General features: G+C 45.5%; 2 protein-coding genes across 6 annotated transcripts; one reads left to right on the top strand and one right to left on the bottom strand.

Annotated features, from left to right (window-relative positions):
- The first annotated feature begins 417 nt into the window (after positions 1–417).
- Positions 418–5,298, top strand: kmt5aa (lysine methyltransferase 5Aa). Of its 2 annotated transcripts, none has more exons than XM_061800779.1 (7): positions 418–637; positions 1,163–1,310; positions 1,387–1,618; positions 1,717–1,804; positions 2,619–2,678; positions 3,513–3,703; positions 3,832–5,298. In XM_061800779.1, the coding sequence occupies exons 1-7, from the start codon at positions 629–631 to the stop codon at positions 4,040–4,042; spliced, it is 939 nt and encodes a 312-aa protein (XP_061656763.1). In that variant the 5' UTR covers positions 418–628; the 3' UTR covers positions 4,043–5,298. The 2 variants fall into 2 exon arrangements, with proteins under 2 accessions (XP_061656763.1, XP_061656762.1); XM_061800778.1 differs by having other exon boundaries at positions 422–637; positions 1,384–1,618.
- Positions 5,299–5,434: 136 nt separating this feature from the next.
- rilpl1 (Rab interacting lysosomal protein-like 1) lies at positions 5,435–21,087 on the bottom strand. 4 transcript variants are annotated; one of them, XM_061800773.1, is made up of 8 exons: positions 20,899–21,087; positions 20,506–20,825; positions 17,141–17,288; positions 14,776–14,894; positions 14,410–14,646; positions 11,242–11,425; positions 11,075–11,173; positions 5,435–8,965 (listed from the first exon to the last, which is right to left on the bottom strand). In XM_061800773.1, the coding sequence occupies exons 2-8, from the start codon at positions 20,818–20,820 to the stop codon at positions 8,775–8,777; spliced, it is 1,293 nt and encodes a 430-aa protein (XP_061656757.1). In that variant the 5' UTR covers positions 20,821–20,825; positions 20,899–21,087; the 3' UTR covers positions 5,435–8,774. The 4 variants fall into 4 exon arrangements, with proteins under 4 accessions (XP_061656757.1, XP_061656756.1, XP_061656758.1 ...); XM_061800772.1 differs by having other exon boundaries at positions 20,506–21,085; XM_061800774.1 differs by having other exon boundaries at positions 11,250–11,425; positions 20,506–21,082.
- Positions 21,088–21,796: the final 709 nt, after the last annotated feature.

Here is a 21,796-nt window from a genome sequence, read left to right on the forward strand (position 1 = left end):
ATCTCCATCGACTTGCCTTAAAGGGGAACGTTGACCCTTGCAAGATGGCCGCCACGTTTGCACGTCATTTATAACCGTGATGTTAGAGCGCTTTGGCGCATCTGATTGTGACATACGGCTCGTCTTATTTACATTTAAAAGCGTTTATCAGAGATAATATTAATGTGGGTCGATAGAAAGGCAGGAACTATCATGAATTATACAAAAGATAGAAATGAGAGCAATATAGAGTCAACAGGATCGAATAAAAAGCGAAAGTAACGACACGTTGCCTTTGTTTCTTCTTCATTTACGTCCACATTTGTATTCTTCAATTCATACTCGCAGTCATATATTTAGATAATACACGCATGACAATGATAAACGCTGTAAAATAAAACACCCAAAATGGGTCGTTAGAATTACTACGCCTGTAGGGGGCGACATTTCCCCATTCCACCGCTCGTACACTACGTCTGGAAAAAAATGGCGAACTGTGAACAGCCGTGAACACCTCAATTGTTTGAGCAGGGCGAAGGCGACGTCGCTCGACGGTTTCGTCTCCTCGGAGCTAGCCTGTCGTCCTCGAAAGGACGGCCGGGTGCCGCAGGAGCGAGCTGAGGCTGGAGCCTCGGGGGACCGGTCGGACATGAACGGGGTAAGTTGGGAGTCAAACACGTTCGACAAAAAAATGTCACACAGCTTCTCACTTGAGGACAGCGACGTAAAAGTGGACAAATGTGAACTTCGAGAGTTGAATTTCACCCACCAGAGTGTAAAACGAAAAGCAGTCTACAGTCGCACTCTTGCTTGATAGCTAGCTATCATTTCCCCACCTTTAAATTAACTTCGAAGCGGTGTAGCTAGCGAATTTAAACCGCAGAAAAGCCTTTAAAGTTCATTGTAGGCTCATTTATTTATGAGCTTTTCCATGTAAGGCCTGTCACCTTTGTCATTTGAATGTTTAAAAGGAACTGTGGATTTCCTACCCCATTGTAAAAAGCAATGACATTCAATATATCTATTTTTTCCTCTTGGGTTTGATTTATTTGATGACGCCAAACAAGCTTTGTTCCTCCATTTCCACAGAAATACACAATAAGCCACGTATAGATTTTTGCATCCACTTTACAGTATTTTCAGTACATGATAAAGATGCGAGTCTTGCTTGTGGTCCTCGCAGGAAATCACATGCAGTCAACCCTGCGTTGTCCCCGCTTCAAGTTGTCCTCAGTCGGCGTCTCCGGTTCACGATGACGAGATGACCAAGCAGGAGGGAAGAACTACTTCCCAGGGTTGCCAGAGGAACGACGTCCACAAGCCGGGAGAAGGTACGAAACGTCTAGTACTGCTGGAACACAAATACGTACTCGTGACGTGTAAATATTTGTTTCCCCTTCCCAGCAGGCCGAACCGCAAACGGCATCGGCCCGGCCGCGAAAGGCCGCAGCTCCTCGCACGCGGCGAGGCAGCTTTCCTCTCGCCGGTCAGATGAATGCACATCACCTGGGCAGCTTCAATGTCACCTTCAGCCCGCCGCGGGGAGACCCACGCAGCACGGCGCCGCTCCTTTGCACAGCAGCAACCGGACCGCAGCTGCGCCCCGCCGCAAGCGGCAAAAGCCAGCCGCGCCCAAAACGTGCGCATTTTTTTTTTTTTTTTTTTGGGTCACTTTTAACCAACTATTGTTGATATATCGCAAATCTCATTCATTCTTTTGTTGTTTCTCCCAAATAGTGCTCGAGGGAAAAACGGCCAGAACCACAAAGTTACCGACTTCTTCCCGATAAGGCGCAGCTCGCGAAAAAGCAAAACGGAACTCAAGGTAACCTGGAAACGATTTGAATTCGTCAAGTCGAGTTGGCGGCCATTTCTAAAATAAATAAAGCCAGAATTTGCCCGTTGATGTCTATAAAAAAATGTTTTTAAAAGACAGTCTAAATTGAAGAAAATATCTCCAATCAAGTTTAATCCGCATCTGATCCAAATTTCACATGGATTGTGATGGTCCATGATTGTATTCATGAATGTATTTCATAATGAGTTCTCAAGATTTTGGTAAGAATGCTTGTTGGAATTGATCATTCTTGTATCATAAATGATTAAAAATAACAAATCTCGTCGAGGCGGCACGGTGGATCGACTGGTTAAGCTTTGGCCTCGCAGTTCTGAGGTCGCGGGTTCAATCCCCGCCTGTGTGGAGTTTGCATTTTCTCCCTGTGCCTGCGTGGTTTTTTTCCGGGTACTCCGGTTTCCCCCCACATCTCAAAAACATGCAACATTAATCGGACACTCTAAATTGCCCCAAGGTGTGATTGTGAGTGCGACTGTCGTTTGTCTCCATGTTCCCTGCGATTGGCCGGCGACCAGTTCAGGGTGTACCCCGCCTCCCGCCCGTTGACAGCTGGGATAGGCTCCTGCGCTCCCCGCGACCCTCGTGAGGATAAGCGGCAAAAAAAAAAAAAAGGATGGATGGATGGATGGAAATCTCATTGAATCCAGATCACAGCCACATCGCAAGTAAAACAGCAAAGCAAATGTTTGTCATTTGCTCTTTTATTTTTTATTACTGAAGTTATTAATGTTCATTCAGTTAACGCTACAAGCCAGACACTAATCAGCTGTTCTTTTCTGTCCAGTGCGAACAGAAGCACCTCATCGACCACCTCATCGCAAACGGGATCGAGGAAGGAATGCAAGTACGGACCTTTCCTGTCAAAAAATCAGTACATAAGGAGTGAAAACTATTAGGTTGTGCTTTTATTAGTACTTCAAATTAAGGTACAACAATCACTAAAAACAAACAAACAAACTTATGTCAAATACAGTTTAATGCAGATGAAGGAAAAAAAAAAATCTACCGTAAATTATAAGGCTCACCCAGTACATTTGTCAAGGAAATACCTTTTGGTGCATACATAAGCCGCACCTGTATAAAAGCCGCAAGTGCCCACATTGAAACACAAGATATTTACCAAAAAAAAGTTTTTGAAGTTTTAATACCTTACCTTAGCTTAAAATAGCAACAACACGGTAGCTCAAAAGGCCTGGTTTAGAAAAGAAAAAAACATACCGGTTAAAAAAAAAAAAAAAAAACAAACAGTCGTGGCAGCTACGCAGTAGCAACACGGTGGCACAGCACTAACAGAGCCGGTTAAAAAAAATACATAATCACTAAGATGCGGCGCTAGCACTGCGCTAACAGTGTCTGTTTTAAAAAAAAAAAAAAAAAAAACATACCGGTAAAAATCACTTGAGACGCGGCACTAGCACAGCAGCAACATGCGAGCACAGCCCTAACAGGGCCTGTTTAAAAAAAAAAAAAAAAAAAAAAAACATACCGGTAAAATTTCCTCTGCACATATATTCCACCGGTTTCACTCTGACCTTTTCAGCTTGCGCCCGTTAGAAAAAAATGCCCAAATTAGCCGTAAATTACGGTAACGTGGGGGGGTAGGCGTCAAATCGAGGTTAATCCAGATCTGATCCAGGTTGCACAGTTGGAAACAAAACGCGGCAATCCTATTTTGAAGGTGCGGCACATGGAGGGGAAGGGCCGGGCGGTGTTCACCTCGCGACGCTTCCGGAAAGGCGAGTTCGTGGTGGAGTACCACGGCGATCTCCTGGAAACGGCCGAGGCCAAAAAGCGGGAGGCGGAGTACGCCCAGAACCCGGAGACGGGCTGCTACATGTACTACTTCCAGTACCTTTGCAAAGCTTACTGGTACACGCTCACTCGTTGCACCCGATACCGAAGAGCAAAAAAAAATCAAAAAAAATAATAATACTTTTCCCGCGATTCCATATTTTACCACGCGGACCTTTTTTTTTTTTTTTGCGCTCCCCATCCAGCGTGGACGCCACCAAAGAGACGGGTCGCCTGGGGCGTCTGATCAATCACAGCAAGAGCGGCAACCTGCAGACCAAGCTCCACGACGTGGGCGGGGCGCCGCACCTCATCCTGGTGGCGTCGCGGGACATCGACGAGGGCGAGGAGCTGCTGTACGACTACGGCGACCGGAGCAAGGCGTCCATCGCCGCCCACCCGTGGCTCAAACACTAACTTATTTATTATAAACACTACTCCCAGAAAAATATGTAGAAAAGGTCAAATTAAGTTCACACGCAACCGTCGCAGTCCTCGATATTGGGAGGTAAATATGTGCCGCCGGGATTGGAATTTGAAATGTAAAGTCATCACATTTTCAATCATATTTTTAATGTAACTTTTCAATGTTAATATTTCAATTTGCAACAATTCGCTGTCGAGAATTCACCGTCTGTGCCACCGGGCAGGGTTGCTTCAGGTCAGAACCGAACAGCCAGCCAATCCAGTTACGCTTTCTTAGTATGTGATGTCATGTGACAGAAAGCGTAAACTGGGATTGGCTGGCTGTTCGGTTCTGACAGGAACTAACCCTGCCCGGTGGCACAGCCGGTGAATTCTCGACAGCGAATTGTTGCAAATTGAAATATTAACATTGAAAAGTTACATTAAAATATGATTGAAAATGTGATGACTTTACATTTCAAATTCTGTTTTCTGTGGCATTTCAAATTCAAAATCCCGGTGGCGCATATTTATTTCCATATCGCTAAATCCTGAAATTTCACCCCCAAGCCCAATTATCGCAAACTTTTTGGGAGAAGTGCTTATTTTTTATTTTTATTTTTTTTTTTTGGGGGGCACATTTTCTACAGCTGGTACACGTGGGTATACTTCTGCAGGTTGGTGGATTTTTATACTATGGAAATAATTTAGTGTCACCGGGATTTGAATTTGAAACGCCACAGAAAAGACAATTTTAATATGAAATATAAAGTGATCGGCTGTGCCACCAGGCACAACAGCCAGCCAATCACAGTTACCCTTTCTTAGTCATGGACGGCACGTAGGAAGAAAGCTTAACTGCGATTGGCTGGCTGTTCGGTTCTGACCTGAAGTAACCCCTCCTGGTGGCACAGACAGTGAATTTCAGACAGCAAATTGTAGCAACTATTGAAAATGTGATGACTTTACATTTCATATTCAAATCGTGTTTTCTGTGGCATTTCAAATTCAAATCCTGGTGCCACATATTCCATATTTTCCCCTCTTTACTACTCACTGCACTAGTTTTTTTTAAAGGACACTGAATTCAATCAAGGACGTTCTCCACAAGGGTATCACAGATCAATTTTGGGAATTATTATTATTTTTTGCTATTTTTCTACAGTTATATGAATTGCAAGCATTTTTAGAGGGTCTTTTTTTTTTTTTTGACAAGTTGGGAACATTTTACACTCGGGCCACACTGAAAATAAAATAAATTATTCTACCAGGAACACGTCGTTTATGAGAATTAAGTAATATTAAGGTCAGAGTTATTTGAAGAAAAAAGGTAATATTTGATTAAGGACCTATTATGAGGGGGAAAATGCAATTTTAATGTGACTAAGGCCCTTATTTATTTTTAAGGCGGGGGGAAAAAAAGTCAAGAAAAAAAATACCTGGGAAAAAATTAAATAAAAAAAAAATATATATATATGCAAGAATAAGTCTTGTGAGAGCAGTGACGTTAACAATAAAATAGTCCAAGAATAAAATACTAATTAGTCATAATCGTAGAGATTGAAGGTTAGATTTCATAGGAGAAAAGTAATTTTACAATGTAAAAAAAAAAATACATAATAGTAATATAATCTTCCAAGGTTAAAGTCCAGTTTTGGGGGGAAAAGGTCTTTTTGAGAATTAATATTTCTTTTTTTTTTTAATCCTACAAGGATCGTCGTAATCATATCATACTTTAGATTGGGATGACAATAAAAGTTGAAACGTTACCAGAATAAAAACAAAGTATGAATTTTCTAATTAACTAGCTATATTTTTTGGGGGGGAAGGGGGGGGGTTGAGATATTTTGAAAATGTTTTAATTTTAGAATGAATGGAGAATTATGCACTTTTAGAGGAGAAAGAGCTGGAATCTTACAAAGATAAAAATAAGGTCAGAATTTTTTTTTTATTTAAATGTAGAATGTAAATTGAAAAAAAATGTAAATTGAGAATGTATACTTTAGCAGGTATATACTTAAGTATAAGTATGTACTTATACTTGAGCAGGCGAGCCTGGGAGTTCAGTCGTTATGTTATTTCCGGGTTTTGTCGGGGGCGTTCGAGTACCAAAATTTTGGTTCGAAAACGGCGACGTCCGAGAACCGAGTATTCACTAAACAAGTATTCTCAAGTAGTGCAACAAAAGTAAACAAACGCAACGCAGCGCAGCGCAGCTCAGCTTCAGCCAAACGAGGAACGTGGCTAGCCGTTTGCTTTTGGCGGCGTCAAATTATTTGAAACCTAAATAATGTACTTTACGTGTTTTCAGACAAACAAAACTTTATTGTTTTATACTTCTATAAAAGTGAGTCGTGACTCTTCGGGTCTAAGGGTCACACCGGTTGAGAACCACCGATTATAGGACGTCGGTAGTTTTATTTTTATACGTCGTACGCGTTGTTTAAACATGGACGACAACGCAACATATTCAGTGTGTTATTACATTTCTGGATTTATTTCAAAAGAAATAAGCAGCCCGTTATCAGCGTTTGTCTTTTTTCCCCACCGATTGATATGTTGCAAGAGTGGCCGCCATTTTAAAACGTCGCCATGGGTGCTATAGCAGCTAATAAGTCATAATGCTGGGCTTTAGGAATAAAGTTGTCATATGAAAATAACATTTCACTCGGCTTTTCTTTTTTTCCACCATGCAAAAATAATAAAATATGTCTGCAGCCTACATAGGTTACAAATATTCAGTGCGCAAAAAAATACAATCCGTAAATCCAGTCAGGCTTCAAAACTTCTGTGCAGTTGTCAAAATTTTTTATGAAAGTACCGTAATTTCCGGCCTATAAGCCGCGACTTTTTCCCCCCACACGCTTTCAACGGTTTATGCGAAGATGCGGAAAATTTGTGCTTTTTTTTTTTTTTTCCTAACGGACTCGAGCGGAAAAGGTAAGCATGAGACCGGTGGAATATATGTGCCAAGGAAGTGACTTTTACCGGTTCAGCCCTGTACTAGCATTTTGCTGCTGTGTCTCCGTGATTTTTACTGGTATGTTGTTGGGGTTTTTTTTTTTTTTTAAACCGGTCAGGTTAGCGCGGCGTTAGCTGTTAGCTAAATTTAGCAAGTTTCTTTCAACTTGTCCCTTTCGGGGTCGCCGCAGCGTGTCATCTCAGATGAACGCACATATATGTTTGGCACAATTTTTACGCAACTCTTCTCAGGGAGTGGAGGCCCCAGTGGGATACGAACCCACAACCCCTGGTTTACCAAACCGGTGCTCTAACCACCGAGCTACGGGGGCTCAGCTGTTAGCTACATTTACTGACTGTTTTTTTCTTCCTATCGAGGACTATTAACCCCCAATCATGGCTCCAAAAAAGTGACACGAGATAAGTTCTAGCATTAGCGTGGCGTTAGTGCGGTGCTAGCGTTAGCGGGGTGCTAGTGTGGCGCTAGTGTTAGCGCGGTGCTAGAGTTAAACTCTCTATGTAAATATCACGTGTTTCAACGTGGGCACTTGTGGCTTTCACACAGCTGCGGCGTACGTGTGTACCAAATGGTATTTCCTTTACAAATGTACTGGGTGGGTGCGCTCTGTAAGCCGGGAATTACGGTACTTTCCTTTTCCAATCACATAGCAGGAATTTTGCTACTCAAAATCCTTACTTCCATATAACTGGCAGTGTTTATGAGTTTTATGAATATCTATATATTTTCCCTTCAGTGCGGTGATGTGGGGGCGGGGTCGCCCTTTTTCAAGTCACGGCCACAAAGACGCACAGGCAACCATTTTGGTTTTGAAGCGGCCATTTTAGCCTAATTTAGGACATTTCCGGTGATGCTTCAGACGGACTAGAAATTTTGTCCAACGACTGGAATCACCTCAGCCTTTTTCAGTCGTTTGTTCTGGGGGTGTTACATATTTTTTTTTTTTTTTTTTTGTTACATTGTTTTTTAAGCGGGTATAATGTCTGCATAAAGTTTAAATCTCGAGATGGGAAGTTATTCGAAACTGAGGGTAAAGATGACGGCTAAGTTTGAGCCGCCGCAATGAAACGGGACACCTACGACATAGCCCAGGGGCGTCAAACTCATTTTTGTCACGGGCCACATTGTAAATATGATTTCCCTCAGAGGGCCGTTATGACTAAAACTATAATCTTTAATCGCCTCGTCATATTTATTTAGAAACTATTTTTCTACTATTCTACTATTTTTTCAGCGGTCAAGTGTAATGGGGTTTTTCCAAACATTATTCATATTTGGTAACACAAAAATGCTTATAATATCTCAACGTTATCATTTACGAAGTTTGAAATTTTGGTGCATGTTTTCACAAGAATCGTGAAAGTTGACGCGGATGATTTGCCTCCGCGGGCCGGATCTGGCCCCACGGGCCTTGAGTTTGACACCTGTGATCTAAATTTCATATTTGTGGTGGTGGGGGGGGCTCGAAATGCACAAAAACGCACAAACGTTTTAAGTGCTTTTCCGCACAGGACTAGAAAGTCTAAAGGCACCCGTGATCGGACTGGAACAGGAAGTCGGACATTTTGTTTTCACGGTGAATTCCAGAGCTCGTGCTTTTGGAACGCCTACAAATTGGTAGTTTTTGTTTGTTGCTCAGAATCGGATGCTTGGATGGCGTCACGTGTTTCGATTGGCCGCAAATTCCCCTTCAATTTTTTTCATATGTAAATATAAACACCCGGGAATTAAATAATGCCTCGTTTGCATACAGTATGTTATGGTTTACACCAGTTCATGGGGAACATGCAGAAAAAAATTATTATTATTATTTTTTTTTTTTGGGAGGGGCGTCTTGGATGCGGCGGGTCTAAATGTGCGGTAAGGCCTCCTGGGCTTGTTCGGTGAACGCGTCGTCGTCGTGCGCGTTGCCCCTCTGCCAGCTGCGCTGCTTGTCACGGGAAAAAAAATTAAACCTGAGGACAGAAAGAGAGAGAATTATTTGACAATTCGGTCCCCCCTCGAGTACGTTTCCCCCAGCAAAATGGCATCTTCCGGGGGGGGGTTATCGTGAGTAGAACCGCAAATAAAAATCAAGAAAACATGCCTGAAAACACAGACGGGGAAATTATTTTGCATTTGAACTGGCCATTTAGGACTCCAGAACTCCACCCTAAAAAAAAAAAAAAACAAATACTATACACAGGAAGTAAGCCGTTCTGGTTTTTGGCCAGTTCCAAGGCAGGTGGGGGGGGGTGGGGGGGGGCTATTTAGACTTAGGGACCTGACATCTGGTAAACATATTTCTCACAAGTACACCCACAAAAAGTTTCAAGAAGCTACGCCTGAACAAAACAGGAAGTCAGCCATTTTCGGATCGTTTGGGAGAATTTCAGGGGTCTCTGAAGGGCTCGAGATTTGCTCCGACTGCTCCCAAATTTGAATCCTGAACGCCGGACGGTAAAGTTTGATGACTCGACATAAAACATTCAAAGAGGGGTGTCAAAATAAACATTTTTCTCGCGGGCCACATTGTCGTTCCGGCTTCCCTCAGAGGGCCGTTGTGGCTGTGACACAATAAAAACACTTAATCGTCTTATCATATTTACGTTACGACTAGTTTTGGAATCAGAAAATCAAGGGCGACGCGTTGTTCAACTAGTAACACAAAAATGTTTGTCGTAGCTCAACTTCATTTATGATAATGCCAATTTGAAATTTTGGTAAGATTTTACAAGAACCGTGTAAGTTGACACTCCGCGGGCCACATAAAATCTCGTGGCGGGCCGAATCTGGGCCCCCGGGCCTCGAGTTCGACACCAGTGCACTAAAAGATCACTTTCACAAGGTCAGAGCTAATTTCGTCGTCGGTCTTTTTTCTTTTCGAAGCGTTGAAAACATCTTTGTGGGCAATTTCTATTAGTTTTTAGCGTCAAGCCACACCACCGCCGTTGTTAAGAAAGCCGATTGGGATTCGTCGGGATTGAGAAGGAGGTGAGGGGAAAAATGTCGGAAGTCATACGAGTGACGCGAAGCCTCTGGCGGGCTGTAAAGTGGGGTCATCGCGGATCAAACCAGCCGCCACCATGGGCACGAAGGCCGTGAAGATCCTGTCACACAGAGGAAGGGTCGGGGGGCCGACAGGGACGCCGTCAAAGTCTTGATCGTGATAAAAGCGACCACAATCGCTGGATACAAACTGGTCCGAGCCTTAACACCGGAGAGTCGCACTGTTGTACTTTTTGTTACGCGGCTGATTTGTGCATTGGTTTTTTTTTTCTAACGGCCGCAAGGGGGCACTCGAGCGGAAAAGGTAAGAGTGAGACCGGTGGAATATATGTGCCGAGAAAGTGAGTTTTACCGGTCCGGCCCTGTTAGCGTTGCACTAGCATGTTACTGCTCTATCGCTGTGATTTGTGATTAACCGGCCCCGTAAGTGCGGAGCTGCTAGCCTTAGTGTTAGCTCCCCGGCGCTAGCGTTAGCTCGGCGGCGTTAGCGTAAAACCCTGTGTACCGTCTTTCTTTGTAAATTTCTCGTGTTTCAAATGGGCCGGGAATTACGGTACATCCCGGCGCTGCTAGCATTAGCGTTAGCTCGGGGGCGTTAGCGTTAGCTTTACCTCGGCGGCGCTAGCGTTAAACTCTGTGTACTGTCTTTGTAAATATCTCATGTTTGAATGTGGCCACTTGCGGCTTTTACACGGTTGTACCAAATGGTATTTCCTTTCCAAATGTACTGGGTGAGGCTTATAACCAGGTGCGCGCTGTAGGACGGGTACATCCCGGCGCTGTTAGCGTTAGTGTTAGCGCGGTGATGCTAGCGATAGCTCGGCGGCGCTAGCGTTAGCTCAGCGGCCTTAGCGTTAAACTGTGTACAGTCTTTGTTTATAAATTTCTCGCGTTTCAACGTGGGCACTTGCGGCTTTTACACGGCTGCGGCCTACGTACGTACCAAACGGTATTTCCTTTCCAAATGTACTGGGTGAGGCTTATAACCAGGTGAACTCCGTAGGCGGGGGAAATCCCGTACATCCCTCGCCGTGTGAAAGTGCGCACATTTTGTGTGTGTTTGTGTGACAACATACAGGCGTTTGATTCCAGACTCCGGCTGCACAGCAGAACGTGATCTCGTCCCGGGTTCGGGCTCGAGGCCGGGACCGGCCGTGTCGTCCTCCGTTTCGTCGCTAAAAGGCCGTTTTCGTTTGGTCTTGTGAGCACGTCGTGAATACGAAGGTAAGACGTGGTTTGTCACCTGCGGACCTTTTGTAGTAGGCCAACTCCTCCTGCAGCAGGAAGACTTTGGCTTTGAGCTCGTTGCGCTCGTGCAGGACGTCCCGCAACTCCTGCAGGGTGAAGCGGGCCCGGTTGGGGTCCTTGGAGTCCGGCATCTCCATAGTGGTCTCCTCCTCCTCCTCCTCCTCCGGGCACAGAGCCTCCTGAGAAGGACGGAGAGACGACTCCGCGTTACTTCGAGGTAAACGACGTGAGTAGAAAGGAGTGCGCATGGAAAGCCGTTTGAGCGTTTATCTCATCTACTTCATATCCAGCTTAAAGTCCATGTACTAGTATCCTCTTCATGGGAAAAAAATAGTACTTAGTACTTGGTTCTCCAAGTGTGGTACAAGTACCACTAGTGGTATTCAGGCTCCGCCGAGTTTTACATACAATAATCAGAGCGTAATTTCGGCCCTACAAGCCGCGACTTTTTTCACGCGGTTCGTGCGGTGGTGCGGCGCCAGCGTTAGCGCCCCTGGCTATAAGCCTCTGTTCACAGAAAGAGTATGATGGTAGCGCCGCGCTAAGGCTAGCACCATGCTAACGCCGCGCTCGCGATAAACTGTACTGTGCAGTCTGTAGGCTGGGAATTATGGTAATAGAAATTAAGTAACTCAAACTTTTAAATAAGTAATAAATAGAAATAAATAAATGTGTTCAATTTTATTTAACTTTTAGGGACAATACATTTAGATTTAATCTTTTAGAGGTTATTTAACTACTGTTTTTTTTTTTAATTGTACATTTGAATTTCATTTCATTCAATTAAAATTCATTTCAATAAATTCTATTTCAAGTTGATTTTACTGAATTTCTTCCCTTTTTTTTGATGAACACTGAGGCCTACTACACTACTGTATTTAAATAATGGTACTTTTTTTTTTTTTTAGGGGTACTTCATTGAACCTTTTAAGTACTGCTGTACTAGTGCACCCAAGTTCTACTCGCGAGGACAAAGCGCATACTAGTGCGTGGACCTGAAGATCGGTACCAAGGATACGCAATAAAAGCTCAAAGGGGGCCGTTCCATAGGTGAGACGGGAAATGCGGATACCTTGGTGAAATATTGGTACACAGCAGGCATGTCTTCATCGCACATGGCCTCCTGGTGGCACACCAACACAGCACGCCTCATTGTTTGCCTTTCATATTTTGATTGAGTTGTTTTATTTCCCCAAAATTAATTCTTGGACACGTCCCGTTTGATGTTCACTACACTCAGCAAGCAACACGGCCCAGGCTGCTATTTAGTATGGAGACAGAAATTGCCACGCTGATGTGAATTTTAGTCATTCAGAATATTCAAAATCAGGTCTTGTGTGCTGTTGAGAAATTCAAATACTTTACAGTTTTTTTTGTTTTTTTTCTCTTCGTTCTTTGTGCTCAGGACAAACTACTGTACTGTCAAAAAAAGAAAGCACTTTGGCCCTATTGATAATGATGACAAGGAACCATGTTGAAGTGACAGTGAAGCGCTTCTACTCGACGAGCGTTTTCAATTCGAAAAGTAGTGCTTTGTCGCTGTTTGAGGGGTGTGTGGGTTTACGCAGTTTTCTACGGTTGCGTTCAAGCGTTTGAGGAAGTCGGACTTTTCTAAGGCGGCACGGTGGGTCAGCCGGTAAAGCTTTGGCCTCACAGTGCTGAGGTCCCGGGTTCGATGCCGGTTTGCATGTTCCCCCCGTGCCTGCGTGGGTTTTCTCCGGCCGCTCGGGTTTCCTCCCACATCCCAAAAACGTGGGACACTCGAAATTGCCCCAAGGTGTGACAGCTGTCGTCTTGTCTCCATGTGCCCTGCGATCGGCCGGCGACCAGTTCAGGGTGTGCCCCGCCTCGTGCCCGTTGACAGCTGGGATAGGCTCCGGCACTCCTGCGGCCCTTGTGAGGATAAGCGGCTAAGAAAATGGATGGATGACTTTTCTAATAATCAATGATTTGTTTGGCAACGAGTTCAGACTGTATCCCGCCTCCTCCCCCGAAGATAGCTGGGATAGGCTCCAGCACTCCCGCGAGCCTTGTGAGGATAAGCGGCTCACATAACAGATGGATGCAAAATTCCATCATCGGAGCCTTAACCACAGTACAGCCTCGGTTCTCGAACGTCCCTGGTCTCTCGAGCAAATCGGTTTCCGAAGGAAAATTTTTGAGATTTTTTTTTTTTTTTCGCTTGTTTTTGAACGAAAATCGGTACTCGAACGCCCCCGACAAAACCCACAAATAACAGAACGCGTGCGGCCAGACCAGCTGACCCACCCACGACGCGCTTTGTTATTGTGGATTCGAACGGACCCCCCGAACAAAACCGCGGCGGTTGATTCAGTTTTCGAACAAATTAGTTGTGGAACCGCCTTCTGGAACGGATTGCGGCCGAGAACCGAGGTTGTCCGGTACTAAAATGAAAATTTCACACAGAACCCAACCAAGCCGAGCCGCTGCCGCATGACCCCCCCACCCCCCCCCAGACCAGCGTTAGTTGCACACCACGCACTCGTTAGTGGTCAGGCCGCTTTACCCAAAGCAACGCCGCCTCCCCGTCCTCGTCCTCGAGCGAGCGGGGCGGGGGGGACGTCGGGGGGGTCGCGGACCCCCACCGACCCTCCGCTCCTGCCACGACTTCAGCTTCACGCTGGTTAAGAAGATTGACGAGTGAACGACAGTTTTTTGGGTTTTTTTTTTTTTTTTAACCACAAGATACACATTCATAATAAATATGGAAGATATGTTTCCTTAAATCACAGGTGTCAAACTTGAGGCCCGGGGGCCAGATCCGGCCCGCCGGGTGATTTTATGCGGCCCGCGGAGGCAAGTCACGTGCATCAACGTCCGTGATTTTTGTTGTTGTTGTTGTTGTTTAAATCTGTACCAAAATCTCAAATTGTCATATCATAAATGATAACGTTGAGCTATTCCGAGAATTTTTGACCCCTTGATTTCTGATTCCAAAACTAGTTGATAAATTTCATCCTTTTGAGGGAAACCGTGAGTACAAAATGAGTTTGACACCCCTGCCTTAAAAATATGTATTTCAGGAAATACAATATGTACTGCATGTCCTGTATTTCCTCAAATGCAACATTTATTGAGTACGTATATGTACAAGGGTGGCGTATATTTTCCCGATTTTAAAAAAGCAATATTTTGGGGTTACCTCGGCTGGCGAAGGGGGGCGGGGCAGGGGCGGGGCTCCCTGGGCTTGGCCCTTGAGCCGCTCCCTGAGGCGCGCCACTTCCTGCAGAAGGGCACCCACTTCCTGACCGCGGGTCTGGGCGCCGGCCTCCAGCTCCACCTTCTGCTCGATCAGCGCTTTGCCCTGAGCCTCCACCACCGAGATCTTGTGGCGCAGGTCGTGGTTGATCTTCATGAGGCGGCACTGCTGCTGCTGGAGCTGCCCCGGGAAAATTCGGACGGATTCACCTCCGCGTTTGGGGTTCGGACGGGGGGGGGGGGGGAATAATAATGCCCTCGAGGCAAGAAATGAAAAAGTCGACAGGACGCCATCGCTCGGCGCGCTTACCGCCTCGATGTCTTCGCTTCTGAGCGCCAGCTCGCGGTCTTTGGCTCGGATCTCGTCCCGCTGCTTGTCCACCACCTCCTTCAGCTTCTTCATCACCTGACGCTCACGCTCGCTCATGCCTGCCGTAAACGGGTCACACAAAAAAAAAAAATCTCGTAAAAAGTTAGAAGTGCTGATTCATTCTAGACCGTGGGGTGTCAAACACGAGGCCCGAGGGCCAGATCCGGCCCCCCACATCCATTTATGTGGCCCGCAAAGGCATTTCTCGAGTCAACTTCCATGAGTCAAAATTGTCATAGATATTACAAGCAATTTTGCGTGACCAAACATGAAGAGTTGAAAAACGGGTTTCCCTCGATTTCTGAATCTTAACACTAGCTCCTAAATTTCAGGCATAATATGGCAATATTATTGAATATTTTTATTGAGGCGGCACAGTGGCTCAGCTGTAAAGTGTTGGCCTCACAATTCTGAAGTCTCGGGTTCGATCCCCACCCCTGTGGCGTTTGCATGTTCCCCCCATGCCTGTGCAGGTTTTCTCCGGGTACTCGTGTTTCCTCCCACATGCCAAAAACATGCGACATTAATATTGGACACTCTAAATTGCCCCAAGGTGTGATTGTGAGTGCGGTTGTTTGTCTCGATCTGCCCTGCGATTGGTTGGCGACCAGTTCAAGGTGTACGACGCCTCCTTTCCGCTGACAGCTGGGGTAGGCCCCAGCGCTCCCCGTGACTCTCGTGAGGATAAGTGGCGAAAAAAATGGATGCATGATGAGGCGGCATGGTGGTTCAGCTGGTAACGCCGTTGGCCTCACTGATCTGAGGACCCGGGTTTGATCCCGGCCCCGCCTGTGTGGAGTTTGCATGTTCTCCCCTGTGCCCGCGTGGGTTTTTCTCCGGGTGGCCACTCCGGTTTCCTCCCACATCCCAAAAACCCGCAACATTAATCGCACGCTCTAAATTGCCCCTAGGTGTGATTGCGAGTGCGGCTGTTTCGTCTCGATGTGCGCTGCGATTGGTTGGCGACCGGTTCAGGGTGGACCCCCGCCTCCTGCGTGTCGACAGCCGGGATAGGCTCCGGGGCTCCCCGCGACCCTCGCGAGGATAAGCGGCAAAAGAAAACGGATGGACGGAAACGTTTCTTGACAAGAACATTGGTCAATGTTGTACACTCATGAAGAAAATATTTGTTTTTATGCTTTGTAGCAAGATGTCATTTAAGAACACGAACGTGCTTGACCTGCCCACGCCGGAATGATATGAAATCATATCTACATTAATTAGGCTGGTGTGTGCGTGCGCGCGCTCAAGACTGACTGCGGCCTCTGTAAAGCTCCAAGCAGCCAAGAGAAAGCGCCTTTGTGCTGGCGCGCACACCAAAAACCGCTTCCTTCTATGCGCTCCCTTCTTGACTACATCCATCCGGCCATTTTCTTCGCCGCTTATCCTCACGAGGGTCCCGGCTGTCGACGGGCAGGGGGCCGGGGTTTCCAGCTGATCCACCGTCCCGTCCAATACAAATATTGTAAATTCCAGTACTTACGAAAACGTCCTGATGCAGAAAATAATGACAATACGAAATAAGTAAAAATGTTTACAATCTAAATATGAAATTAAAAAAAAAAAAGAATTAAAAAGTGGGGGAAAAAAACTCCCAAAGAACACGAAGTAAAAGTAAAGTAAAGTAAAAGTAATTTTGATTAACACAAAAAAGCCAAACTTTGGTTACCAATAAAAAATAATCATTATTATTATAGAAAGGATCTCGAAATATAAAGTATGCATTTTAAAAAGTTGAAAACTTTAAAACTACAGTAAAAATATAAATTGTATTATTTTCCTTTTATATCTGAAAAAAACGTTTTAAAAAAAATGTCAAATTTGTAAAATTTGAAGCGTGCATGCATGCCAAAGGCTAAGAAAGAAAGAAAAAAACATCTACAAAGCTCATCTTTGGCAAACGTCAAATATATTGTAAAAATATTGTTAGCCTAACAGCATATTTGCTTGTCATTTTTAACTCACGGTTACCAAATCAATAAAAAAAAAGATAATATTAACAATGTACTTTGTAAATTGTTTACTAAAAATGTTCTGACACAGGGAATTGCACTATTAGGCTAATTAGTACAAAATACATATTTTTATAAACGTTAAAACCCTTCCCTAAAACTGTTGAGTCGGTAGTTAGTTTTCGAACGTTATTTGAGCCGAGCAGTTCAGTGAAAAAAATGCTGGCAAAAATATCACAATTGTATTTTCATTTTTACCCTTTCAAGGCCAACGCCGCAGTTGAAGGACTGAGCAGACCCCCGAGTATGAAATATGACAAAGAGTTTTCGAAAGAGCGCGTGAACTCCCTCACCGTCGTTCCTGTGCAGGTCATCGTCACTCACGGGGTCTCGCGTGGAAACGTTGTCGAGGAGGCTCTTGTTCTCCTCCTGCAGCTGAGCGATTTGGCAGAGCAGATCCTGAGCCTCGCCTCGCCACACGTCCTCGACCAGCTCCAGCTCCTGAACCGCAATTCAACGCAGAATCTCATTAGTAACTGATTGGTTAATGGCGTTCCCCACGGTTCAATCTTAGGGCCCCTCCTGTTCGGCATTTCTGCCACAGTTAAGTGGGGGAACTGAAACTCCATCCATCCATTATCTACCGCTTTTCCGGGTCGGGTCACGGGGGAAGTAGCTTCAGCAGGGATACCCAGACTTCCCTTCTCCCAGCCACTTCTTCCAGGTCTTCCGGAAGGATCCCGAGGCGTTCCCAAGCCATCCGAGAGACATAGTCTCTCCAGCCTGTCCTGGGTCGTCCTCGGGGTCTCTTTCCGGTGGGACATGCCCAGAACACCTCTCCAGGGAGGCGTCCGGGAGGTATCCGGATTAGATGCCCCAGCCACCTGATCTGGCTCCTCTCAATGCGGAGGAGCAGCGGCCTTCTGGATGACCGATCTTCTCACCCTTTCTCTAAGGGAGAGCCCGGACACCCTGCGGAGGAAACCCATTTCGCCCGCTTGTATCCGGGATCTTGTTCTTTCGGTCAGGACCCACAGCTCATGCCCATAGGTGAGGGTAGGAACACAGATCGACTGGTAAACGGACCGATACAAAGTCCACATCACTGCAGACGTTGCACCGATCCATCTGTCGATCTCCTGCTCCATTCTTTCCTCACTCATGAACAAGACCCCAACATACTTGAACTCCTCCACTTGAGGAAGGATGTCATCCCCCGACCCGGAGAGGCCAGAAACTGAAAATCGTGGGAGTTAAAACCATACTAGCAAATCCCGACAGGGTCAAGGAGGAGAACACGCACCTCCTGTATTGACTTTACACGGTAGGGAGACAACCTTTATCCAAGTGGAGACTGACAGTACTCAAAGAAAGGTCGAAAAACCGCACCCCATCTAATCCTTGTTAGGAACGAACAGTGAAAGAGAATGACGACGGAAACTAATTTTAACTGACGACAGATTTAGGGCAGCTAGAAAAAAAAAGTTTTTTAAAAAAAGCACTGCAGCTAAGTGGAGACTGCGGCGTACAATACCCCGAGGGTGGACGACTTCAAATACTTGGGCTCAACAATACAGAGCAATGCTGAGTGTGGTAAGGAAGTGAAGAAACTGGTCCAAGCGGGGTGGAACAGTTGCTGGAAGGTGTCTGGTGTTCTATGTGACAGAAGAGTCTCCGCGGGGATGAAGGGCAAAGTCTATAAAACAGCGGTGAGGACGGATTAGAGACGGTGGCACTGAAGAAAGACCAGGAAGCAGAACTGGAGGTGGCAGAAATGAAGATGTTGAGGTTCTCGCTCGGATAGGACTCGAAATGAGCTCATTAGCGGGACAGCCAAAGTTGGACGTCTTGGAGACGAGGTTAGAGGGAGCAGACTTTGGCGGTTTGGACACGTCCAGAGGCGAGAGAGTGAGGAAATTGGTAGGCGGATGGTAAGGATGGAGCTACCAGTGAAGAGAGTGGGAGAGGAAGACCAAAGAAAAGGTCGATGGATGTGGTGAGGGAGGACATGAGGACTGTGGGTGTTAGACGGGAAGATGCGCGAGATGGGCTTGGATGGAAAAAGAAGCCGAAAGGAAAAGAAGAAGACACCGAGGGCAGGAAACGTCAACTTCACTCGATCCGTGTCGTGACTTTGTGAGTAAGCGGTGAGCGTGTGCAGTATCACAGTCACGAGAACTGCGCAGTTTGGGGTGTGTCTGCGTGCAAGCGAATGCGACTGAACTGTCACTAGTCGAGTAAATGCCAGAATATTATATGATGCGCAGTCACATTATTAGGTACACCGAGCTCTTGCTGTGATTCGCGAAAAATATGCCAAATAAGCCGCAGTACTTGATGTCTTTGGACAAAAGTAAAATACACGTCTATGATTTATTTATACAAATATGAGCAGATCTACTGTGCGGAAACAAAACAATGTGTACATTTCTGGTTTTGTCATATTTGGTGGATCTGTGGTAACATCTTGAGACCCCAAAAGTTCTTTGTCATATCCAGTTGAGGCTAGAAATGTAATTATACTGTGCAAAAAAAAAATGATGTTTCACAAGCCTGAAGTCAAATCAGACAAAATCTCTCCTGTTTCAGGTCAGTCGGGATCAACAAAATGTTCACAACAATTTCCTCGAAAATTGTACATTATTTTCATCTAGGTCAAAACTTTACATCCATTTCCTTAGCATGGAGTAGGATTTCCTTGGGTCAAAGGTTATAGGTAACCTTGTGCAGGTTTCTGCTGGAATCCTGGCCCCAATCCTCCTGACAGAACTGCAGGAACTGAGTCTTGGTTTGTCGGTTGCTTTGCTAGCACACGCCTTTTCGGATCTGCCCACAAATTTTGCGTGGGATTCCGATCAGGGCCACCCGAGGACACTGGCTTTGTTATCCTCAATAAACATTAAACATTTTGCCACTACGTTTAGGGACATTGTCCGTAAGGAAGACTCATTTGCGTCCAATTGTTTTAACAGATGAACGTGCCATGTTCAAGCATCTGGAAATTGCACCCAAGGATGAGCCAGGCTTGTGGAGCTCCATGATTCTTCCTTCGATTTTCGCGTGATTAAATTCTCTCTTTCTCTCATTTTTGTGAGATTTAACGAAAATTAAGGTGATCCTGACTGACCTGAAACGGGAAACAATTAGTCTGATTTTAATTCAGTGAGACAAAAAAATGATGTACGTAAACTTCAACTGTATTTTTTCATGATTCATGAAGTAGTTTGCGCATATCTTGAAGCTGGCGTCAAAGCACTACTTTGAGAGGGGGGCTAAGTGGGGATTAAATGTGAGGCTGTCGCTGAAACGATTTTGCAGACTGACCGGGATAAGAGGAAGAAGATGGACAATTTGAGTATTTCTTGGTCGGGAACTCAACGAATATCTCTTGAAAAAAAATATCTTTTCAGTTGTGTTATTTCTGGAATAACACAACCACTATTTGGAGATGGCACCCAAGATCTGGAGGTGGTCGTGGTGGACGTGTTCAGTGGAGCCCCATGCATGATCGAGGGTCCTGTCAATATTTTTTTGGTATGGGGGAGGGAGTCAACCCCGAAAATGCTTTTTGGCAGTTTATCACAATTTATTCGAGGATTTGGGTTTCATTAAAAAAAAAAAAAAAATCCAATTCTAATGGGCGTCAATTATCTGCGGATTTTGGCTATTTGCGGTGCAGCCGGGTCCCCTTCGTATCACCCCCGCTCCATCGCATTACCTTCCGATGCTTCTTCTCCTTCTCCAGTCTTTCCGTCCTCTCCAGCCGCAACTTGTCCAGCTCCAGCCGCAGCTCGTCGGCCTCGGGTCCGCCGATGCCGTGGCGGCTCACCATCACCTCCAGGATCTCCAGAACCCTCACCACCTTGGGCATGAGGCGGGACAGAGCCTCGCAGCCGTACTGATCGATGATCCGCTCAAACTCGTGGCCGACCGCCGCGGCGATGTCGTACACGTCCATCACCGTCAGGTCGGCCGGGTTCTTCTCCAGGGCCGACCCGCCGCGGTCCTGCGGGACGTATCGGTGGCCCTCCATGGCCGCTGTCCGTGACACAAACTTCACTTTTTCCTCCGCGAGACAACAAGTCCGCGAAGTGACACGAACACCACCTACAGGGTCCGCTTCTATCGCACGTCCATGACGAAGTCGTCAACGTCGACACCGAGAGGGATTTATTCGGTGTCAAATGTGTCCCCGGCGGTCCGATCGTTGTCCGCTTGTCCTGGCCGTCCCTTCCGTTGCGTTCGGATCCTCAGCAAAGCCGCCCACCCTGCTCGCAGCGTCTTTTCCGCTTTCCTTTCGAAACAAAAGCATAGCCACCGGTAGGGAGGACGAGAAGTCATGCTGGAACGCCGCATCCTTCAAAATAAAGCAGAACGTGAATGACTGATCTAAAAAAAAAGAAGACTGGATGGCTTTGGCCATCAGAACTGAAGTCGCCGTCCGCCATCTTGATCCTCCCAAAACAAGCATGCCGACCGTGGCTGTGAGGAAACATTCCACAGGTAAGTTCAAAAGATTTACTTTGACACTGTTAAAGTTTGTTCATAAATGTTTTTTTCTTTTTAAATTATTTTCTGATGAGCTTAATTCACTTGAACAAAGTTTTGTTTACGGTTGTTCACTCTCTGCTTTCACCTTTATAGGCCGACGTTTTTTTTGCGTTTTTTTTCCCCGAACTTCATCAGCGGATTACCAAGAAAACACATTTTCTGTGAAATTTTTGATGGATTTCATAATACAGAACTCTGCAGATTGAATTTGATTTTCAAATGCGAGGAAAAAAGTTGACATTTTCTGTCCGATATAGGACGTCGCAGAGACGACAAATGAACAACGCGTTTAGCATGTATTTTACCATTGCTGGTCCTTATTTCCAAAAATATATCTGACTGATTGACTTAAAATTTTATGTTTTTATGACAAAAATGCTTCTTTTTTTTTTTTGCTATGTTATAATGATAGTGCTTCCCGGCGTATTTTGGGAAAAGCTAACACGTCACAGAAATCG

The sequence above is a fragment of the Syngnathoides biaculeatus genome, chromosome 17 (assembly GCF_019802595.1).
Source record: "Syngnathoides biaculeatus isolate LvHL_M chromosome 17, ASM1980259v1, whole genome shotgun sequence".
NCBI lineage: Eukaryota > Metazoa > Chordata > Actinopteri > Syngnathiformes > Syngnathidae > Syngnathoides > Syngnathoides biaculeatus.

What these genes read in the sequence shown, in the direction of transcription:
- kmt5aa (XM_061800778.1), top strand. An exon ending in AAAGCAAAACGGAACTCAAG is followed by an intron (nt 1,805 to 2,618) that starts GTAACCTGGAAA and finishes TTTTCTGTCCAG; the next exon opens with TGCGAACAGAAGCACCTCAT. An exon ending in TACCTTTGCAAAGCTTACTG is followed by an intron (nt 3,704 to 3,831) that starts GTACACGCTCAC and finishes CTCCCCATCCAG; the next exon opens with CGTGGACGCCACCAAAGAGA.
- rilpl1 (XM_061800773.1), bottom strand. Translation starts at nt 20,820, where the DNA reads ATGGAGGGCCACCGATACGTCCCGCAGGACCGCGGCGGGTCGGCCCTG. An exon ending in AGGAGAAGAAGCATCGGAAG is followed by an intron (nt 17,289 to 20,505) that starts GTAATGCGATGG and finishes ATTGCGGTTCAG; the next exon opens with GAGCTGGAGCTGGTCGAGGA. An exon ending in GCCCCCCTTCGCCAGCCGAG is followed by an intron (nt 11,426 to 14,409) that starts GTAACCCCAAAA and finishes CGTCCTTCTCAG; the next exon opens with GAGGCTCTGTGCCCGGAGGA.